The following is a 23,581-nucleotide window of genomic DNA, read 5'->3' as shown; positions in this document are numbered from 1 at the left end:
CTTCTATGAATACACTAAAAGTAATTTTAATTTCTATTTAACTTGTAAAGCATTTAAACTAATTTCTTTCAGCTTTTTCTAAGAATAGGAAAATTGATACATTATATAAACAAGATCAGTACGGAGTTAACTCTGGTGATGAACATCACGTAAATGCCTACAAATCAAATCAGATTGTTAATCTTGTATTGTTAAATGCTAATTAAAGGTTATTTAACTGAATTTAAAGTCTATCTCCTAACCAAACTCAATTAAAAGACTTTATTGCTTGTATTCGAATATTTAAGCCACGATGCCACCAGTCTTGTTGAAAATATGTTCCAAGTTAACAGAATAAAAGAAGTGAGATCAGAGGAAATCCATTTGTCAGTTAACTGATTACAATCAGGAAGGCAAAACACATTTATCTTTTCTTTGTTTTAAAAAGGGATTGCAGTTGGATACTGCCTGTCTACCACTTTAGTTCTGATTTGACGGCTCATTATAGCACTGTAATATATAATGTCAGAGTTAACAATCTTGTTCCTTCTGTTTGACTAGATCAGTAAAATCTTCGCAGTTGTCAGTTGGAGATAAGCTGAGCCCAGGGACAGGCAATAATTAAAAAGCATTTGCAAAGTTCTGTGAGGAACCTTTTTATTCTTGACCATAGCTGTGGTTATTTTTTCATCAAAATTCATAGATTGCCTCCAGATGAAAAAAATCACTCAGCATAATATAAATTATTGAATTAACTAGTATTAAAACCCCATAACTTTAAAATACATATTTATTCTCAATAGGTATTCACTATTTTTAATTTGTATTAATAGATTGTTTTTATATGTTCAGTTAATGTCAATAAGAAATAGGAAATGTTGGGTCCTGAAATTTACCTTACTAGGTATGTACTATATTATACATGTATGCTATCGAAATGGAGTCACATTATACTGCGGGGATTCATATTATATTTTCTATTACACTGGTATCTTTCTATACAGCTGCACATCTTAAATGCATAGGTGTATGCAAGCTTAAACAGTATTATGATACACTGTGCTTATACCTAGGGACATAAATAATTAATAAAAAATGTGATGTACAAACCCTAATTATAAAATATGGATTAAGTAGAAAGACATTTTAAAAAAACTAAAAAGAAGGAAAAAAGCAGTACAACTTTAAGCTGAATCTGTCAAAATCACAGGAAAACTGGTTCACAACTAGACTGCTACACTGCTCTGAACCATCTGGCAACGATCTGCTTACTGGTGATTCAGCATTCAAAGTGATGATTTCTTCATCATGATCTAATAGCTTGCAAGCATAAGCAATATTAATAGCTGTTTCTTGCTTGTCTCCAGTGAGGACCCAAATCTGCAGCCCAGCTTTGTGTAAGTTCGCGATGGTTTCTGGGACGCCCTCCTGTAAACGGTCTTCAATGCCAGTTGCACCTGAACACAGGAACAAATCAAATACATTGAAGTTAAATAAGCATGTAGGCTATTCAAAACTCCCATGTCATAATCATGTCTTTAACCTGTATTTGGAAACAATAAGCCAGCTTAACGGGCAAACAACTCATCCAACCTAACAAATGTAAGTAAGACCAAGAGAGCTTTTTAGCAGCAGAGGCGCTGTAGGGGAGAAGGAAAGGAGGAGGCTGAGATAAACAGTCAATCAGCTAACAAATAAACAACAATATCCAGAGTTCAAATCCTTAATAAATAAATAAATAAATAAATAGAAGAGTCTGCTGGCATCACTGGTACCCAAAGTTTAGAGAGTTTAGGACACCCTACATAAATTACTGCATGCCTAGAAGCGGGGTGGGGGGAGGGTCTTGTCTCCTGCTGGGACCCCCCAAAATCCCCCAAGTGCCGCAGTGCTGTGTGCTTCCCCCAACAGTGCCCTGAAGTGAGGGGTGGGGGTGCCTACCTTTGCCTTCTATCACTTGGGGAACTGTTGGGGTGGCCAGGGGAGCACCTAATTTGAAAACTAAAAGAAATTGTTGGCTGCTGGGCGAAGCGACTTCAGATGCTTGCGAAGAAAGCCAACATTGTAGGGAGGCTGTGGGATACCCTACCTACAATCAGTGAGAGAGAAATGTTGTCTAGAGCTGAGAGAATTTTTTTTTTTGCTTTCAAAGAGGCACTTGGCAAAAGGTTGGTCCTGCTGGGACCTTGGTGGTCCCCTGGGTGGGAACCCCCAAAATCACCCCCAGTGCCCCAGCGTTGTGTGCTAACAGGAAATGTGAAGAGGTTTCAGTCCAACAAGAAGTATTTTTAATTAACCTGATTCTTGAACTGCCTGACCCCTAAAAATTTGCATCCATTCCACCTGGTGTGTAGTGGTTGCATTGCAACAGAAATTGCATGGATTTCTGAATGAACCCAAGCGGCACCTGGTGGACAAATTGTGGCAGAGCAGGGAAAATGCTGGTTTTGACTGTGTGCGAGAATACACTCTGCAGAACTACCACAGTAAAAATAATTTTGCTGGAACAATTGGCCATGCTAAAAATAAAATGTGTCAGAGGTGGTTTAATTTACCACAATAAATCAAAATTTACTATGATAAGAAGACATCAACGTGTATTTGCACATGCAACTAAGCTAGTGAAACATCAGTTTTTGCCACCATTTTGTGACATGTATCCAGGCAACGCATAACGTGTACAAGGGCCCCCTGAGACCCTCCCCAGTTCCCTTGTTTGCTCTTTCTGCTTTGCTACCTCTATGACTTTACCTAGCCCTTGCTGGGGGCAGCTACTGATGGTCCCAGAGCATAGGAGGTCTAGTTGTGACAGAGGCTAGTTCCACCCATAGGAGATCTTGTTCTGACTTTCTTGGAACACAGGAGAGAAGAGGGCAAGATGACTAGGGACCCATGGTCTCTAATGGGTTTGGATCAAGAGGGGATTCCCGCCACCAGTAATGGATCAGGAACCCTCCAGCAGGGCCTCTTCCTTCTATATGATTATTAGCATCTATGTGGGCACCCAGAGTCAACAGTTGAAATGTTTTTAAATTATTTATAATATTAACATTATCCCATTTACATTTGCCAAAGAAACAAACTCACTGCTTGAGGGAATAATGGATATTTATAATTTGCTGAACACAGGCACTTGGGACATATACTTTAAGTAAATAAATATAAATAAGAAGACTTAACACTTGGAATGCTTATGCGAATGCAAATGTGAATGGATTTGTATGGAAAGGTTTTAACTGCATCCCTATGATGTATTATTATCCTCTTTTTACAGAACACATAGATCCTGATTTTACTTACACATACATGCTTACACATATATGCTTAACTTAAGATATTTGAGCTGTCTGGCTGAACTCAGCAGAAAACTTATATATGCAAAAATAAAGAGATATAGTGTTGTAGCCATGACAGTCCGAGGGATATGTGAGAAACGAGATTTGCTTGGTAATGTCTTCTGGCCCAAAATATATGGTTGAAAGAGATGTTAGGAAATCTTTTGGGCACAAAATGCCCTTCCCTCAGTCTGGGAAAGAAACTGGTATCTGAGCTTAATACAAGGTAGAACCTGTGGAAGAAAGAGAAGTTATCGGAATAAATCTGCTCCATAAAGCATTATTGCCTCTTCCCCCTTTCTCAAGTCATAGTTTTTCAAGTCATAGAGTTAAACATGATGCAGGGATCCTGGTTTTCTCCAATTTAAAAAATCCCGTTTTTGGTTAAAAAAAAGTAACCCCAAATCCACATATTTCCATGATTTAAATGAAACACTGCTTATATATAGATATAAATATAGGGGTGTTTCATTTTAAACATAGAAAAATGTGGATTTGGGGTTACTTTTTTAAAACCAAAAATTGGGGATTTTTTTAAATCAGAGAAAACCAGGATCCCTGTACACAAGTCATAGTTTTAGCTGCAATTTGGCTTAGGCTGTATCAGTCTCTTTCCCAGGCCTATAGGAAGACATTTTGTGCCTGAGAACTTTTCTGACCTCTGTTATAACTACACAGTTGGTACAACACAAATATTACCAATCGCTACTTCTGAAAAAAGTGTGGGCCTAAATGTTTGTGGGATAATTCTCCTAGATGGGTTTCAATGCAGGTTGTCCAGAATACTTAAGGCATGACCCTAACTCTGCTCCCATTTAAGTCACTGGAAGTTTTATCAGTGACTTCAAATGAACAGTGTTATACACAACGTAGAGAAGATTGACAATCCTAAATGGCTTTCATAAGCTCACACAAGTTTATCCTGGAGAGCTTAGAATAAACTGAGTGCCTACCTCCCAGACTTGCAATCAATCTCAGTCTATTGGACCATGATGTCTGTCATCAATACAGTCTCTAAGGCTCATGTTGTCAAACTGTCTGTTGCCAGAGTAGCCCTGGAAAATCCCTGGTATTTTAAAGCTGCATTAAATAATGAAATTTCATAGGCAATTTAGACTATATCCTGGTTATCTTAATCAGGTCATTAGATCCCACTGAAGACAATTCTTCCCTGGTATCATTCCATTGACTTTACTGGTATCCTATCAGGGATCAAACAGCGAGCTGGGCAAGGCAAACATGATATGCCTCTTATGTTAATTATTATCCCACGGTTTTGTAATGCTGTAAGAGCCAGCATTATGAGAAAGCCCATGATAAAGTCCATCAATTTCTATATCAATACAAAATATTTAAAAAGAAAGAGCAGAGCTTTGAACTCAAGCTTTGAGAATTGTTAACATACTGTAATTTCACATTCAGTTCTCATGTCATTACCTAGCAGATGCAGATTCTTTTCTATATGAAGGGCTGATTGAAACAGTAGCTCTTCACGGTTTTCAATACAAGATTCTGCTTCCAAATGATTTTTTAACCAACAAGCATATTCATCTTTGCTGAGAACCTATTTAAAATAGAAATGTAAGCACACATACAGAGAGATGCAGAAACATTAATTGATTACTGAGTAAAATGAAAAAGTTATAAATAAAGAAAAATCGTGACAAATAGCATTAGTAATCTACTGAAATGAAAAGATGTGTCAATACATGACTTAAAAGCAAACTAAGATACTGCATTTACTTACTCTCTTGGCAATACACAAGGTCCTTAGCCCATCTACAGCATACAGATTAAGGTAATTCTGAGTTTTGCTTTCAATTTTTTTTTGGTGTTTGCCTCTAGGGTCATCTAGGTAAGAATAAACGGAAAAACTAATGAATGAAAAATAACATCAACTAAATGGCGTCAGAGAAAGTAATTGTTAGAAAGAGCTGCTGAGGCCTCAAGGGAAGCTTTGAAAAGCACTGTATTTAGAAACAATTCTTACATAGTACCTGCTTTTTTCTCATTTAAAAAAAATCACAAAAATACTCATATGACAATTAGTTCTTTCTGTGTTTTTTATTTACATATGTCCTTTGTGACACCACGCTCATCTCCACAACAGCTAGTTACATCACATAGAGAAGTACACATTCAAATTGGCAATAAGCAGAAACAGATGGGCTATTAATTAACATATTTCTAGGCAAATGTGTATGAAGAGATAGTACTTTTTAAAAAGGTGTCCGGGGGTGCATCTACACAAGACACTTAATGCACAGTAGCCTAATAACACTGCACAGTAGCTAACAGTGCTAATGTGCTACTGTGCAGTATTATTAGGCTACTGCACAGTAGCATCACAAAAAAGGCATTTGCTGATGCTACTGAGCAGTAATTTTGATTACTGTGCATTTAGTTAGTACTTCATTAATTAAGCACTAAACTAAATGCACAGTAACTACTACTCATTAATGAACGTGTAGATGCGCCCAGGATGTATTATTTTGTATCTAAGACTAAGAACATTTTGATAATGTTTGTTATTAAAGCCTTTATTCACTTTTAATAGAAGTGGCAATTTTGGGGAATCCTTGAGAAAAACAGGATTGGGCTTTATGGTCCAAGAGTCCCCTCCCCACTGCTTTCCCTTCCTTCCAGTCACAGGTTTTTATTTCCTTCTGCTCATTCTGACCTCACATATAAAGCAGGATCACAGAACTACATTCTGGGGCTGATTCTAAATGAACCTACCTGTACGCTAGACCCCCACCTGAGGGATATCAGCCAAGATTCAACAGAGTTATACTCATTTACATCAGCATATGAAAGATCAGAATCCAGAGTGTGTACTCTCTCTCTCTGTTTCAGATGGGAGTGGTTCAAAGTGTGATGATCAAGCAAGATTAAGGCATACGACAGTCACTCATTTTGTTACATCTCAAAACGTGACATGATATCTTCAAGGGTTGGAAAGGGATGAAATGAATCTTTTTATTACCTCAGATCAAGAGAGACACAAGTACAACTTACTCTGGTAACACTTATCAACAATACAAGTTGTTTCTAATTTTGGTATTGAAGGAAATATACAAGCAGATAAGAGAAAATAAAGGCTTTTATGCTGAAAGAGTAGAGCATACCTATATTGCTTGAGGATCACACTAGGGAGGGCATGCTACATCCCAAAATGGATGCAATGCCTCAGTGCATGCTAATAAGATGAGCCTTTCAGGTGTGCTTATTGGCTAGCTATTGCTGTCCGAGGGTAGGTACGCTACATCTCTTTTGGAAGATAATCTGAACAAAGCAGAAGTTCTAATTCCAATTATTAGACTACATTGATATGCCCTCAGTGTGTTTATACAGCAATTTTCTTATATCCCCATGACATAGATTCATAGATGTTAGGGTCGGAAGGGACCTCAATAGATCATCGAGTCCGACCCCCTGCATAAGCAGGAAAGAGTGCTGGGTCTAGATGACCCCAGCTAGATACTCATCTAACCTCCTCTTGAAGACCCCCAGGGTAGGGGAGAGCACCACCTCCCTTGGCAGCCCGTTCCAGACCTTGGCCACTCGAACTGTGAAGAAGTTCTTCCTAATGTCCAGTCTAAATCTGCTCTCTGCTAGCTTGTGGCCATTATTTCTTGTAACCCCCAGGGGTGCCTTGGTGAATAAATACTCACCAATTCCCTTCTGTGCCTCCGTGATGAACTTATAGGCAGCCACAAGGTCACCTCTCAACCTTCTCTTGCGGAGGCTGAAAAGGTCCAGTTTCTCTAGTCTCTCCTCATAGGGCTTGGTCTGTAGGCCCTTAACCATACGAGTGGCCCTTCTCTGGACCCCCTCCAGGTTATCCGCATCCTTCTTGAAGTGTGGCGCCCAGAAACATCTAAAGTAGAAACTACTTTAGATGTTTAGAAACATCTAAAGTAGTTTCCAAAAGTCTACCTTTTATCTGGGTTTTTAGAATTTTAGAGACATACTGGTTGCTTTAAAAGGCTCAAAAATTATGATTAGAAATGTTTACAAGGCATAGTATGGCATGGGGTCCTGCCATTTTTCATAAGCTTTCCCAGCAACACTAGTGACTTTGGAGAATTGACAACTTTCTAATATCAGATCAAATGAAGAGTGAAATGATTGGCATAGTCATCTAGAGTATAAACATATGGCGTTTATCCTATCTTACTGTCCCCTATCACTGTAGTGCCTCAGTATTTCTCAGTGAAAGCTAATACCATAGCCTTTAATGGGTTTCATGCATTTGTAATCATTTCTGTTACTGGGTAAAAAGCTCTCCTCAGAGTATTAATGTTATTTTCTCTTCTTTAATGTGAATTGCCTATGTTCCTTGTGTAAAAAGAGGTGAGATGGTCTTTTGGCAGATTCCCAAAGACTACTGCCCTTCTTCCCAAGCTTCCTGAAGTGGCATATTCATCATTAACTGTGGTTTGGCAGGCAGACTGCAATAATATTTCTGTTATTACTTGCCTAAACCTACCTTTGATCTTGCTTGGATCCACTGCTTCAAGATTCATGTCCCTTTAGGAAACAATTTTGAACTAATACAGTGGCCTACCAACACTGGGACTGTAACTTAAAAAAAAGCATCAAACATGGCAGGCTGATACTCACGTAGATTAAGGCCTGAGACATGTTACATTTGTTGTGCCATATCAGCTGTTTTAGCTTGACAAAAGCAACTTTAAACATTCCTGCCATTTGTCATTCAAAAAATATGGCTGATCTGCCATAAAAGTGGCTGATCAGTAAGAAATAGAACATATTGATAGGTCCCTCCGAATCCTCAGTATCCCAGAGTGCTCTGTCCTCTCTTCCCTACTTCAACGAGAAGTAAGCCAGAAAGAGCAGTTGGCTCTCTGATAGCCTGCCCAGTGAGGAGTAGTCAAGCAGCGCTATCACCATTTGCAGGGCAGCAGCAGCAGTGACTGATCTGCTCTCCACTACGGGATCATCCTTTGCGACTGACTGCATGGATTATGACAACGGTAACAGGATTGTAGCGACAGCAGGGACTGATTGGGGATTCCTTAATTTTTAAGCATGTTTGACAGAAGTCACAGTGTCTGATTTACTGACAGATATACAGCCAAAAAACACATTTTATTTTCTTTGTTTACATTTTTAATACCCATATTCCCTTTGCAAATTCACATAAACAATATTAATTCTATGTTATACACACACACACACACACACACACACAGGTTATAGATATTAAAATATAACACTGAATTAATAATAGTTGTGTGTGTGTGTGTAACTATTAATATTTTGATGTTATTATATATAGAAAATAGTATGTGTATATATCTAACCTGTTATATATATATCCCATGGTGCACTACAGAGGACAGCACAAGAAAATAGTTACACACACACACACACACACACACACACAGAATTATATATTGTGATTTTCTTGTGCTGTCCTTTGCAGTTCAATCTATGTTTGGGGAAAAACTTTTCTTGATGTCTAGCATATTCATTCAGTATGATAAACTTCACATCTTTCACTTGCTCGCATTTAGTTGCATCTCAAATTTCTATCATTTTCTAAACATCCACCGTCTTTTGCTGGAATATTTTAAAGTACCATGTCTTCGCACCTGCCCACTTGTGCTATCAGTGCTAGTCCTGGCAGAGTGCCTGCAATAGTTTTTTCTGCTCTGAAAAATGATCAATATGCATATTATTGTTTTACAACTGGAGAGTTATTTATCATATTTTGGGTTGTCCTGCTCTGCAACAGAGAGCTTGGAACTTTCTGTTACTTTAAGGGAGAATGAGCCCAGGGAGAGTCCTGCAAGGGAGGAAGGTGAAGGAGAGCTGGCTCAGGGAAGCAGGAATTATGAGTGCTTACTGCAGAGCTAGTTGCACAAAAGGACAATGCCTGCATGAACAGTAGGAAGCCTACTGCAGTGCTAGTTCCTCTGCAGGGGAAACTGCTACAGGTGGGTGTCACGGGATGGCCGTGATGGCCTTAGGGCTCCATGACCATGCCAATCTTGCCCAACAGGCACCCTTTTCCTCTCCTGCTACAAGACACCCTCAGCCTTATGGGCTAGATGCATGGCTCCAAACCACCCCTTTACCATGCCCCAAGCCTCGTGGATGGCATTCACATGTTGACCCTCCAAGGCCTTAGTTAAACTTGGCCTCAGGTCACCGCTGGGCTCTCCACAGCCCTGTCTCTCTCTCTCTGTGCCCCCTGGCGCTGGGGTCTGTTCACCCCCTTTGTCACTGCGCCCCTGGTGCTAGGGTCCCCACACTAGTAGGCCCCCAATGAGACCTCCTCCTTCCCCAGTAGCCTCAGCCCAATCTACCAGTTTACAAACAGAAATCAAAATATGAGCCCCTGGGCTATAACATAATAGAAGCAGTGCAGGGTGTGCTCTGTCCCTTTAAAAGCATTAAAGCTCTACCCTAGCACTAAATGCCTTGCAGGCCAGGGTCCCTGGTGAACCCCTGACGCCTCTTAATCCTATCAAAAGCAGAACAGGCAGTCAAACATCTCCATTTAGCTTTCTCTAAGAGAGCTCCTTCCCCCTTGGCTGCTGACAGAGAACTCCCTTCTAGTCTCAGCCCTGGGGTTTATATGTGCCCAAGGCCCTGCCTCTTCCGGTCAGCTGACCGAAGGCAGGTGCGGGCTAATTCCCTCATTCCTGCTGCCACAGTAACCTGCAGCTATGGGGTTCCTGCCTGACTGCTAGGGGCAGGAATTAGAGGGCACCAGCAGTCAACCCTGTGGAGTCACCTGACCAGAAAGGGGCAGGGCGTGGGAGAGAGATAAACCAGAGCTGAAGCCAGAGCAGGAAATCTGGCCCTGGAGTCCAAACAGGGAAGAGCTCTGCAGTTAGATGCATGTGGCTCAGAGGTGGACCACGAGCAGACTATTAGGGCTATGCAAAGCTTTGTTCGCTGATTCGATTCGGAGGAGATTCGGCCTGATTCGGCAGCTGAATCTTTGAATCCGAATCTAATCAGGAGACCCTTTAATCTCTCTGAATTGAATCAGAAGCCTCCGAATCAACTCGGAGAGATTCAACGATTCAGCCATAGTCACAGCTTTATATGTATTTTCTATGTACTTCGAGGTACCTGGCACAGCTCATGAACACCAAGATGGTGGGGTGGATGGAGCATCCCAAGGAAGCACGAGGGTGGATTGTTCTGTGTGCTCTCAACGGTTAACCTGGAAGTGGACCAGAAGTACTTCCAGTCCACTTCTGGGTCCGCCGCGAAGCGCATGGGGGACCACAAGTGACTGGTGCCTCCTGAACCTGTGGGGGGGACCTGCAGAAGTTGCTGACCCTGTCAGGAGGGGCACCAGCCCTACTGACAGCATCAATGTTGGCCATCAGGGGGGGCACCAGCCCCGCTGGGGGGGGGGGGGGCACATGCACCCCCATGCACACCCTACCAGTCGCCTATGCGGGGGACCATCCCACCCCCTGCCTTGGCAACTGGTGCCTCCTGGGTCTGAGGAGCTGCTGCCCCAAAACAGGTTGTAGCCAAGACAGGAATAGGGAGCTGAAGTAGGCTTAGTGCCCAGAGCAGGGCAGAGGCAGGGCCAGAGTCCCAGGCAGAGAGTTGAAGCAGGTTCAGGTTAAGGAGGGAGGAGACAGGGCCAGGGGTACAGGCAGACTGAGCCAAAATAGGCTCAGTGTTCAAAGCAGAGCAAGGACTGGGCCAGAGGCCCAAGCAGGACTAATATCAGAGCCAGGTGGCTCAGGATCCAAGGAGGAGAGACAGAAACTGAGACCCAGAAGCTTAGTCTGGTACAGTGGACTGGAGCTAGAGGGCCCAGCAAGAGAAAAGGGGTGGAGGCCAAGGTTGAGGCCCTGAGAACAATTGCACAGTAACATCTGTGAGGCATGGGCACGGTGTAAAGGGACTGATGGAGCCACAAACAGCTCTGAAGGCTACAAGTACCCCGTGGTGGCACAAGTGGTCAAGAGGACCCACTCTGCCCAAGGTGGGCAAAGCTGAGACTAGAGCAGGGACTGGGAAGACCCTGCTGGCAACTAGAAGAACTGGGGTGCACTCTAGGACCCTTAGGCAGCCTCCCTCCCAATAAAACAAATATATCAAAGGCCTGGCAGGTGAGTAAGAAGGGGAGGGAACCCTCAAGCTGGAGCCAGGCAGGGACTGCATGGCTGTCAGGAGGCATCATGGCCACCCCGGAACATGAATCGGCTACATGTTCATATAGAGAGTATTTCAGCAATTTTTCCCAGTAAGATTCAGATAACACATGGTGGAAAACACTATGATGTTTGCACACACAAACTGAACTTGCAATTAAAAGCAACTACATCTATTTCCTTGTCTATTTGTGCATAATATTCCTTATGATTTGGATGTAAAAAACAGGAGATGGCTTTCTGAGAGTTTTTCAGGAACATGACTGTTCATAGATGCATCTGGTTTTAGAGAGTTAGTATTTTTATTTTAAAGGAACAAAGCAAGCAAGCAAGCAAGCACTGTTCCTAATATTTTGTAATAAGGTCTTCTGGATTCTAGAAACTAAAGCCATAGTGGTTGCTTATCCAAGCTGAATTCTTACAGTAGCAGCCACTGCAGTGATATGAAATAAGTTTGGTACAAACTTGGACAGGTAGCTAAACATATCAAGGACCGTTTCTATCACTGCAAGATTAAGTGGCCTTAACTGTATCTGGTTTGATATAATGTACATTAAGGCAATATTCAAAATATTTTGCTTCTGGAGTGTAAACAATGCTTCTCTATGGGTGAAAATATGTATCTTCTTTCATGTCAGCTCTTAAAAATAAGAGGAATGCTTGGATCTCATTCCTTGTTTAGCATATCAGCTAGACAAGGAATTCCTGTTAGCCCTTTGTCTTCGACCACTAGCCAAGGATGATAGACAGTACAACTTTGCTTGCTTCTGATTTTTTTTCAATCACAAGTGAGGTAACCAAATCTATTATGACTTTAATAAGGACTCATTTAATGATGAATTCTGTATTCCAATTCCTCATCACATAATAAATAAGAAAATGTCTGTTTAAGTCAGTTATGGACTGCATGGGTGACTATTAAGACAAAGGAATGTTATATTAGAAGAGTAATTCAAGCGCTTTTAAAATACCTGTATATTGTTTGAGACTGTCAGATTTTATCATCTCAACAGTAGATACTGGAAGTGCCACTCTCATAGATAAAAAGACTTTTCAAGATTCCAGGATCATTTCTGAGTTTTCAAAAGGTAGGGTATTTAAATACATAGCATTTGTATATCTGTTTTCTGGCTTGCTATTGTCATTTTAAAGACGTTTTCCTCCATATAGATCCTTGTGCTCATTAATATCTGGCAATGGGATCTGATGTTTGAATATGCAGATTATGGACTTTGACAAAATCTTATCAGTAAAGTCATATTGCATTGAAGCCCAAGACAAGAATATTAGCATTTCTTTCCTAGCAGTTTCTTGGTGTATACAGTATTTACAACAATACTGATTAGCAATAGTGCGCTATAATTTACTGGTCATTAACAGCCATAGGGTTGCTTGGGTTAGTTTGTCTGAGCTGACAGGTTGTGTTCTCTTTTATCTTTTTGGTCAAAGACAAGTCCCAAGCAAGGAAAACTGCATCCTGGAGACCCATTTGTAGCAGCACAGATGGTGTTCCCTACAGGGTCTTATTTTAAGTAAAGGATTGTGTTCCAAGAAGAATGTCTCCTGAGCAGATCTATGATGCAACTAACCAAGAAGACAGGAAGAGTATCTTTACTCACAGAATTACTAACCTAGTGAGAAGGCTTTAAATTGGGTCAATGAGGCTGAAGAAGAAAAACCACAGGGGAATAAAAAGGAGAAACACCTAGATAAAGACAGGGTGAAATATAAGAAATCTTATCAGAGCTTTAAAAGAAAAATAAGAAAATAAAATGAAAATAAAGAAAATATTATTTGTAAATAATTTGCAGTGAGAAAAGCGCAAGGGGTTCTCAGTTGTCTGATTTATATTTCGGTAACACAGAAATCTAATGCCAACATTTTGTTGTAGTTGATTAAACAAAAATTACACAGAAGGATTCTTCCACTATTGTTTACTGCAAGAACCTTCAGTAAAATTTAAAGTGACCACAAATGCAGAACGTGACACACAGGAAGTGTCTGTAATCCACTTGAATTCTGTTCGTTCACCCTGAGTTAACTATTAAGTGGTGGACAAAATCAAATATTGAACAGATAGCAAATGGTCTATCATGCAAATTGAAAAACTGCATCTCAAATAAATGTATGAAAGCCAGCCAAGCTATCTTTAAAACTACCTGATTAAAACTGGCAGCTATTTAAAATCACTTCTAGTTTGTAGTATATAGATCTATTTGAGACAGTTGAAAAGTATTTTTAATTAAAAAGACAAACTACCTGTTCACAGTTAGAAGTCCGCTCTCTGCTAATCATCTGCTTCTTTAAAAAAGAGCCCTACAAGCTAAACAATTTTTCATTACTTTCTGGAAGCCTGTGTGTCAACTTGATAGCTAATACATTTAAAATGCCACTTAGCATCATACTCTGCTGCAATACTAATATATAAATGTATTGTCACAAAAGATATCATTACTGATTATAATGAAAACAGAAGTTGCAAGAAGAAATATCTAGGTTTCATTCAAAAATTGCTTAATAAGCAAGCAATGCTGGAAAAATGTACTAGATGAAAGACAAATCATCATATCTTGAGAAGTATTCACTTGAAACAAGGCCTGCCATTGTAAGATCTCAAATTGAAAGCAATTACATACGCCTTTAGGCAAAGGACTAATAATCCAGTTGCAAAATGTCAGGGGTTATCAACAGCAGAAGACTATAAAAGAAGAGAGATTTCTCACATCTCTATGCATAGACGCCTGTATATCAGAGAACCACAATCTGTCATGCTGAGTTATTCAGGAGTGTATTAGAAGAAAAAGAGAGCTATACCTGATGAACAAGGCAGAAGAAGATCCATAATAACCGAATCCGCTCCTTTGGTGTAAACATTTATTTCATCTGTAATGGGGTGTCTAACCACCACTGACATTCTCTTTCTGATGGAATCAAAGCCCAGCGTGTGTAAGACTTCAAAGGTTAACGTTCCCAGGTGAGGTAGCTCTATTGATACCTGGTCAGACAGCCTTCCAACCAGAGTACAATTATATGCCCTAGCTGCGTAGACGAGTGCTGCTTCATCTGGACTCTCTGCCTCATAACGGAGTTCTCCTTCCTCAGGCCCACTCTCTATAGCCCTTTTCTCCTGCTGTGCACTATATCCATTGTTATTCATCTGCACAGAGTATGCCAGCTTCTCTTCCAGTTTTAATAAAGTGCTTTCAGTAGATGTAGATGAAAGAAGACTAGAACCAAATCTGTGCATTGATTTACTGGTAGCCAAGCTCGATGAACTACTGCTGTTAGATCCAGCGGTCAGGCGGCTGGGAGTGAATCTCCGAATGAAGTCTTCTATAGTCTTTACTGGAGACTTCAATTCAAATCTAACTCTGACCTTGGGAAATAAAAACCAAAGAAAGCCAAAGAAAAAATACATGAGGAATAGACCTTTACATTTGCTAACTCAAGCTAGGGATGCAAATTTCAATCAATATCAAAAAGCAATTTTATGTATACAAAGGGCTTAGTCTGTCTGTATCACTCTTGGGGGGTGTAACTCCCGGAAGTGCATGGCTCTTGTCAGTGCTGCATGTGGGGAGAATGATGGCAATGATGGAGCAGGGCGAGGAGTGGGAGGGGGGTACAACAGAGGGGACAGAGCACCGCCATGACAGTGGGAACAGAGTGTGCGTTGGGGTGGGGAAGGGGAAGGCCAGTGTTGCTGGCCTCTCCCCCTCTGGTCCTTGAAGATGGTGGTGGCACGGGGTGGTGGCGGAAAGGGGTGGAGAAAGCAGAGTGGGACACTGAGGTGCCACCATGATGGTGGGGACAGAAGGGATGGAGTAGGGGGAGTGAGGCCAGCAAACTGGTTTTGGTTTTTTATCTTTTCAGATATCAGCAAATGGATATTACTAGTGAACCAACACTGGTAATACACTTCAAAAGCTAGTATTAATATAAAACGTGGATTCTGTAAGTATAGTAATTGGAACTACTACTTTCAATGGAATAATTTTCCACTGGCAATACAGTGTTGTAGTAATCAAAATGTTTTACATGAATCTGTCATTTCCAATGACATTTTAGCCAAGAAAAAGCTAAAACAAATTATTTTGATTCTCTTTACGTTCAGTGCTGAAACATCTTGTTTTGAATTTACCAGTTTAGTTCACTTTATTTAGGCTATTGTGTAGCATTACTCATTTTAAAATGTAATGCTATATATAATTCATAATGGTTTGACATAATTGAAAAAAACCCCAACATTATCAACATGTTTGAATGGTTCCAAATATTTTTGTTGCTAGAATTTTTACTATATATGGAAAATTCCAAATTTTTGTTTCAGTTTGAAATGGAAATAGATTTTTCACAAAATGGAAATTTCACCTTCCAGTCAGGTCTAATAAAAAGTTATGTCATCATCATCATCATCGTCTTGTTATATATTAGCTTAGGATTGCCTTGCTTCAGTTCTCATCAGAAAATGATAATACTTACACTTACCAGTTATGAAAATTAGCCCAAATTATATATTTTATTTCACTCCATTTGAAAGATGTACAAGGTATTCTCTCCAGCACATCTCCATTTAAAAAATCTTTCTAAAAATATGAGTCTTTTATACATTAGTTAATATAGTCAAAAGATTTATAGGGGAGCTCTTATATAGCTTTCATTGCAATGGATTCTTATAAAGTAACCTAAATTTGGCCAATTATATAATTGATATATGTTACAATAGGTGAACTCCAGAAGGAAAAGATTTTAGAAATGCTTAAAAAATTTCAGGTGCATGTAAAAATATTCTTGGGGCAAATGAATCAGTTGATGTACTTTCTTTTTTTTTGTCTGACCGACTGATTGACCTCTAATGTTAAACTCACAAAGATTGTTTTCCTTATTGAAGTGTGAATTGGTACTGAGAACTGCATCATAACCTTTTCTCCTTTTCTCTTGAAGAGGACAATCTTATGTGACTCCCTATTTAACAGATAAGCACATATCTGTTCCACCACACCATCCTTCTAACCTACCTTTTGTCGGGGCTGGTTTGGAGAAGTGACAACAACGGTATTACAGATAGTCAAAGCTATAAAGAAGTCAAAGATGTCTGAAAGTTCAGGGCTGAGCTGGGATAATGGCTGTTCATGGCTTCTCATGACCTCTAGATATCTTGCACATTCATTCACTTTTTCTAGCAAGTTAGGATCAGGAGTGATGTCTTTTTCCTTGAAATGGACAAAAAAAGAACAGCATTAACAATTTGCAGTTTGTGTATTTCAGTAGTTTCATCAGGTCTCAGATTCAGCTGGTTCTGTTTGCTGTATAACACCTCTATGGCAATCTCATGCATTTCAGGAGAATTTCTGCTCAATTTTGTGAACATGTCCTGGCAGGGCATCTCAGGAGCTCTAAGAATTCTGCAAACAGCTCCATTCATTTCAGCAAGTTGTTGATATTGAAGTGTAATGATGACAACTTTAATGTAAGTGGCAATGCTCTTAACTCTGTATTAGTGATGATTTTAGCAAAATATTCAGCTATTTGGGGACTGTGGATGGAATCAGAACAGCATATAGAAATCCCTTTCCTTTTTCCAGTCTTACCTAAAGCAATTATTCTACTGTGTTGTACTGTTAGCTGACACAACATCTAGACCTATATAGTGAAAAAATAAGACGGCAATGAAACTGAAAGCTGGATGTAATATCAAAACACTTAAAAAGCTTGAAGCCTCTAAAGCTGTTTGCTAATATACAGAAATTATTGAGTACCACTGTATTTTAACCACTACATTTGAGAGCAGTTTACATGATACATACAGCACAATGTCATACATCCTTCACCTTTTAAATAGCTCTTACTCATTTTCAGACCAAAGATAAACATTTTTCTAAGGCAGAATGCTTGATGCAGAAAAGATAGTGTGGTTTTAAAAGGACATCCTCCTCGTCAAAGATGACAACTTCTCACAAAATTTCCTTTTGTATTATCAAGTGTTGATATATAAGATTTAGAAAACATCACTTCAACTACATTTTCTGCCTATAAGATGTTCTACTTAACAATAATCTTGAGCCACTCATATATAAAGTATGGAATGACTTATTTTTGGCAATTTCAGAGTGGATTTGAATATTTACAATGTGAATATATTTTCATAGCAATAATGTGAAACTGATGAAAAGTAAACCATGGAGTTATCTTTCTTCTTTCAAGGAACTGTTTTTCTGAAAAATTCAGAACTAAATACATTTAATTTTTGCAACTAACCATTGGACTGCTGAATGCAGTGTGTTTGGAGAGGATGCTTGCTCTTTTTGCTTCAGCCCTGCTTCCAGTGCGTCGGTGGGATTTTGTACTTTGGCTTCTATGGACAGCCTTAACACTCTGATGACTGCAGATACTGTCCCGCTGGGATAATGTTACTCCTTTAGGTGCTGTTTCCTCCTCCTCTGAATCAGGTTCTTGATACATTGCTAAGCGTTTGGCTGTCAATAAGAACACACAGAATGAAATATTAAAGTTCTTTTAAGGAAGCAGGGGTAGAAATGGATGGACAGAGAAGTGATGGCCTAGTTTTTCTATGTGGTTTATTTTTAGTATGGTTTTGCAGTTTATTATAAGAATGAATTATTCTATTATTACAGCCTATCAAAGTCTAGTCATAATTAAACATCAATATCTAATGACACTGCAGATGAAATAATTGGCAATTTAGTTCACTACAATGCCTCCCTCATCTTGAGACTCACTCTGACAAGGCTATTAGACTTGCAGAACAAAAGCTCATGAATCAATTGAAGCTCATTATGAAATTGTCTTCTGCTACATACCTTGCTAAAACCAATCAAATGATTTGCTCTTTAGTTTTAGTCTCTAAAGGTACTAATAACTCAAAACCTACAAAACAACACACCTCAATCCTCACTTTTCTCCAGCAAAAAATGATCAACTTTAACCTAACTTGCATTTTGGTCAAAAGAAATGGCACAGTGAATCTTTCCACCATTTAAGTGGCCCTTATTTAAACTTACAGCACCCCTGGGAGTTATTACTTATTTGCTCAAATATAAGATAAGGTTTTTTCCAAAATTAGCCAGGGGACTAAGAGCTCCTCCTCATACATTTGTATACAAGGAAACCTCATTAAATACACTATCATCAAACTGCTGCCAAAAGCAGCATGTGCTCAATAGTGGAAATGAACTGTGAAGGTGATTAAAAGACACTAACAATGAGCATAGGGCAAACATACTAATGTGAACCTAACTACACAGATAGGGGTTTGTTTTTGAAAATTTTTCATACTCCAGGTCAAATTAGCCAAATCAGTTCCAAATCCTCTCCGCTGAGGAAAACTCAATCATTCAAACACCGTATGTGGTGCTACAACTAGCAGGTATCCTCTACCCCAGACTTTTCAGCCTGGGACTTCAGATACTCTCAAATCTGTTGGTAGGAATACTACACGCAGGCCCAAGCTCAGAGGACTTGGATGCCTCTTGCCTATAGCCAATGGCCACAGGAGCAAGCTAGGGAGGAGTTCCCCATTTCCATAAAACAGCCGTGTAGATCCTCCCACTGGAAGCTGGCCAGTGGGAAGCTAATTACAAGACTGTCATAGGGCTTCCAGTGGATTTGGGTTTGCTAAATTAACCCTTCCTTCCATGTGCTCGGGTATACCAGGGTCTGACAGTAAGGGGGTGGGGAGAGGGAAGAGTGGGGGAAGACTATCCAAGTCTCCAGAGTCTGGAATAGACTCCCCACAGAAGTGGTGCAAGCACCTACTCTGGAGACGTTCAAGAAGTGTTGGATGATTATCTGCTTGGGGTCATCTGACCCCAGCTGACTTCCTGCCCTTTGGGCAGGGGGCTGGACCCAATGATCCTGAGACGTCCCTTCCAGCCCTTATGTCTATGAAATCTATGAGTTTCAGGGGGAAGAATCTGGGGGCGGGGGGCAGAGAGCAAGGGGGTCACCTGACTCCCCCAGATTTATTTTCTCTGTTGTAGAAGAGGGAGGGGGACAAATTCAAGGAAAACCTCCAATAATTAGATTCTATACCTGGAAAATTATCAGAAATATATGTTTTCCATATATAGAATCTAATTATTGAGGTGTTGTGTTATAAATCAGAGTCATCTTATATTTGAGTGAATACTGTATTATCCATATTTTACACACTAATGTGGAGAAGGAACTTAAGCAGAGAAATGCTAAGTGACATGCTCAAGGCTAAGGAAGTCTGTGGCAGAGCAGGGAGAGGACTCTAGCTTCCTAAGTCATAAGCTAATGCCCACATCATGGGAACAAGCTTTCTCTCTGAATAAAAATCTACTCCAAGTGAATGTACAGTACATGTAAGTTACAATAACTAATAAACTTTAACAGGCCGCCAAGAATGATTTTTTAAAATCTCACGTTAGTCAAAGAGTCATACATAATGTGGCTTCTTGGCCCTGAAGAATCTATAATTGGTATAAATAAGATTGGTGCACTCATTTGATTCTGTTAGTTATGTACTGAAGACCATAATAACAAATGTACATAGAATTAAGTGAGTAATATTCACTTCAGATAGCTTTCCTAGTGAGAAACAATTTTAATGAAATCCTCACTCAACTACAAGAGTTTATGACCACAACCAACATTGGAAGCAAAATCAGGATAAGGAAGAATAAAAAAAAAAATGTGCAAAGCAGTGGTAATAAAGTATACAGACTGACAGGTTCCTTTTATTTATTTATATGTTTTTTTCATGCCACAAGGAATATGGCTACTTAGTATCTGGACTATTCATTAAGGCATTTATCACTTTAGCAGGTACCCATTTATCCCTTTATTAGGTATTCATTGGAAAGATTTTCATTATATTCATAGAAACCAAAGGATAATAATACACAGTATACTGAATGCAACAGTGCCATATTAATGAGGGATGGAAACCTTCACTTTTTTCAGTTTTCTGATGCAGCAAATCAGGCTGAATCATCACACTTGAGGTTAGTGCTTAATTATTTCACATAAACATTACATCAAATTATATTCCATTAGAATATCATTGAAACACCCCCTTCTATAATCATTCAGGTGAGTTTATCTAGTGCTTTCTTTCAGAAAGCTAACTTTAAGATTAAAAACAAACAAAAGTAATATCTCCCCCCTCCCCAAAGTAAACCCCCATACAAACTCCCATCTACAATACAATATCATTTTCAAACTAAGGTTTAATTTTGCAAAAAAACAACCAGAGGAATTGATATCACCTAACACACAATATATGGGATTTTTCTACTGGTGCAGATATTATATGTCAGACAAAATTTTTTAATAAATAAATTCTGCCACACCCTGAACTACAGCATTCTTTAAGTGAATAAAATTCCATGCATGTCACTGAAGAGTGCAATACACATCTCTAATCAGCTGGGATCCTGGCTTTCTCTGATGTAAAAGAAATCCCAATTTTCACTTAAAAAAAATTAACCCCAAATCCACATTTTTCTGTGATTAAAATGAAATACCACTATATGCATATATACATACACACCTACACACACACACACACACAATATTAATAGAATATTAGTATAATAATGAAAATGAATGTGTGTGTGTGTATATATATAAATATATTAAAATGAATGTGTGCGCGCGCATGTGTGTTTGTGTGTGTGCATGTGTATACACACAAACACACATATATATCTATAGATATATCTATCTATAGATATATCATCTATCTATATATATATGGGTTACTACTAATCCACTAATATATTAGTATATTAATATACTAATATATATAATATATATATATATTAGTGGATTAGTAGTAACCCCTTGGTCACCTTATTAATGACCGTACTTCAAATTTACCACACCCAATAAAGAACACAAAGGCCCAAAGAAAGTTTCTTAAACATAATCTAATACCTTGTGGGCCATGTATCGAGTGGCTTTAGAATTTATAAAACCTGATTTGACCAAAGCTCTTTGACTAAGGCTGATAACTTTTTAAGCTGTAGAAGGTGTTTCTTTAAGAATGTTCTGTTTTCTCCACCTATTTACCCTAGAAACTGGTCAGATTCAGAACACTTTTCCATGAACTTTATATCCTGAAAGACTATTGTTGGGTGATTTTCAGATTCAGCAATTTCTATTAAAAAACATGATCTCCTTAGATGTTTTCCCACATAGATGGTTCTGTATTAAGAGCAAACATGTAGAGACAACTTTCAGAAACATCTCGGTGTCTACAACACATATGTAGACGCTAACAGGGCTGGCTGGGGCACAAGGGTACTTCAGTGCAGGGGGCTGCCTGCTGGCTAGCTCCACACTGGAGCAACTTCATGCCCTAGCCAGTCCCTCCGCAGCATGTTAAGCCAGGTCAGAGCAGCCCTTGGCTGGCAGGCTGACCCCCTGGATCTCCTACCAGCCAGGGCTGCTCTGACCCACCTTAGCATGCTGTGGTCTCAGGCACATGGTTCAAATGCGGTGCCCAGGAGCAATAAAGTCTGGTGCAATATGCGCTGAAGTGTATTGCTGGCATTAATTGTACATGTAGATGTGCCCACTGTATCCATGTGTTCCATAAGATTTAAAAATACAGTAGTTTTAATCCTTGGTCTTCTGTCTTCCAAAATGACAAATTAAAATTTTTCTTTTCACAAAGTGGTAGAAAATGAAATGAGAAAAAAACCCAAAATCAGTTACACCAAAGTGCCTGAGGATATGGGCAGATGTACATTAAAACACTTCAACTGAAGGCAGAATGTGACATACTTTTAGTTTGTACCATGTTAGCAATTAGTAGTGCACTTCCCTCCCACCAATGCCATCTCACTAACAGCACTGATGCTGTTGTACTACCTTGCTTCAAGGGGGCTAAAGAACAGAGATCCCGAATTGGCTAGAGGGTCATACCCAGAGAGTCGTAGTGGATGGGTCGGTATCGACCTGGAAGGGTGTGGGCAGTGGGGTCCCGCAGGGCTCGGTCCTGGGACCGATACTCTTCAATGTCTTCATCAGCGACTTGGACGAGGGAGTGAAGTGTACTCTGTCCAAGTCTGCAGATGACACAAAACTGTGGGGAGAAGTGGACACATTGGAGGACAGGGAACAACTACAAGCAGACCTGGACAGGTTGGACATATGGGCGGAAAACAACAGAATGCAATTCAACAAGGAGAAATGCAAAGTGCTGCACCTAGGGAGGAAAAATGTCCAGCATACCTACTGCCTAGGAAATTACCTGCTTGGTGGCACGGAAGCAGAAAAGGATCTTGGAGTCCTAGTGGACTCCAAGATGAACATGAGTCGTCAGTGTGACGAAGTTATCAGAAAAGCTAATGGCACTTTATCGTGCATCAGCAGATGCATGATGAACAGATCCAAGGAGGTGATACTTCCCCTCTATCGGGTGCTGGTCAGACCGCAGTTGGAGTACTGCGTGCAATTTTGGGAGCCGCACTTCAAGAGGGATGTGGATAACCTGGAGAGGGTCCAGAAAAGGGCCCCTCGTATGGTTAAGGGCTTGCAGGCCAAGCCCTATGAGGAGAGACTAGGGCACCTGGACCTCTTCAGCCTCCGCAAGAGAAGGTTGAGAGGCGACCTTGTGGCTGCCTATAAGTTCATCATGGGCGCACAGAAGGGAATTGGTGAGGACTTACTCACCAAGGCGCCCCTGGGGGTTACAAGAAATAATGGCGACAAGCTAGCAGAGAGCAGATTTAGACTAGACATTAGGAAGAACTTCTTCACAGTTAGAGTGGCCAAGGTCTGGAACGGGCTCCCAAGGGAGGTGGTGCTCTCCCCCACCCTGGAGGTCTTCAAGAGGAGATTAGATAGGCATCTAGCTGGGGTCATCTAAACCCAGCACTCTTTCCTGCCTATGCAGGGGGTCAGACTCAATGATCTATTGAGGTCCCTTCCGACCCTAACATCTATGAATCTATGAATCCCAAGTGTCCCTTTGGAGTCTTCTGGGGTGAAAAGTGCAGAGCCTCACAGCAGAGAGGGGTGGAAAGTTAAACATCATGGGATGCTATATGGATGACCAATTTCCTATTAAGTGCTGGTGGAATGGACAAATTTAACCTGAAACACTTGGAAGCA

The 23,581-nt window shown here is 40.0% G+C and overlaps 1 protein-coding gene across 1 annotated transcript in view; it reads right to left on the bottom strand.

The window, feature by feature from the left end:
- Positions 1-23,581, bottom strand: part of ATP10A (ATPase phospholipid transporting 10A (putative)) — a 158,341-nt gene that overhangs the window by 14,824 nt on the left and 119,936 nt on the right. The window contains exons 8-13 of the mRNA XM_006266949.4: positions 17,732-17,949; positions 16,492-16,686; positions 14,288-14,849; positions 5,062-5,165; positions 4,752-4,878; positions 1,252-1,436 (exon numbers count right to left, since the gene is read on the bottom strand). Of these exons, the coding sequence (XP_006267011.1) occupies positions 1,252-1,436; positions 4,752-4,878; positions 5,062-5,165; positions 14,288-14,849; positions 16,492-16,686; positions 17,732-17,949 (1,391 nt within the window). The remainder of the gene's footprint in view (positions 1-1,251; positions 1,437-4,751; positions 4,879-5,061; positions 5,166-14,287; positions 14,850-16,491; positions 16,687-17,731; positions 17,950-23,581) is intronic.

This window comes from Alligator mississippiensis, chromosome 1 (assembly GCF_030867095.1).
Source record: "Alligator mississippiensis isolate rAllMis1 chromosome 1, rAllMis1, whole genome shotgun sequence".
NCBI lineage: Eukaryota > Metazoa > Chordata > Crocodylia > Alligatoridae > Alligator > Alligator mississippiensis.
This window is presented reverse-complemented; position numbering and strand designations above follow the sequence as displayed.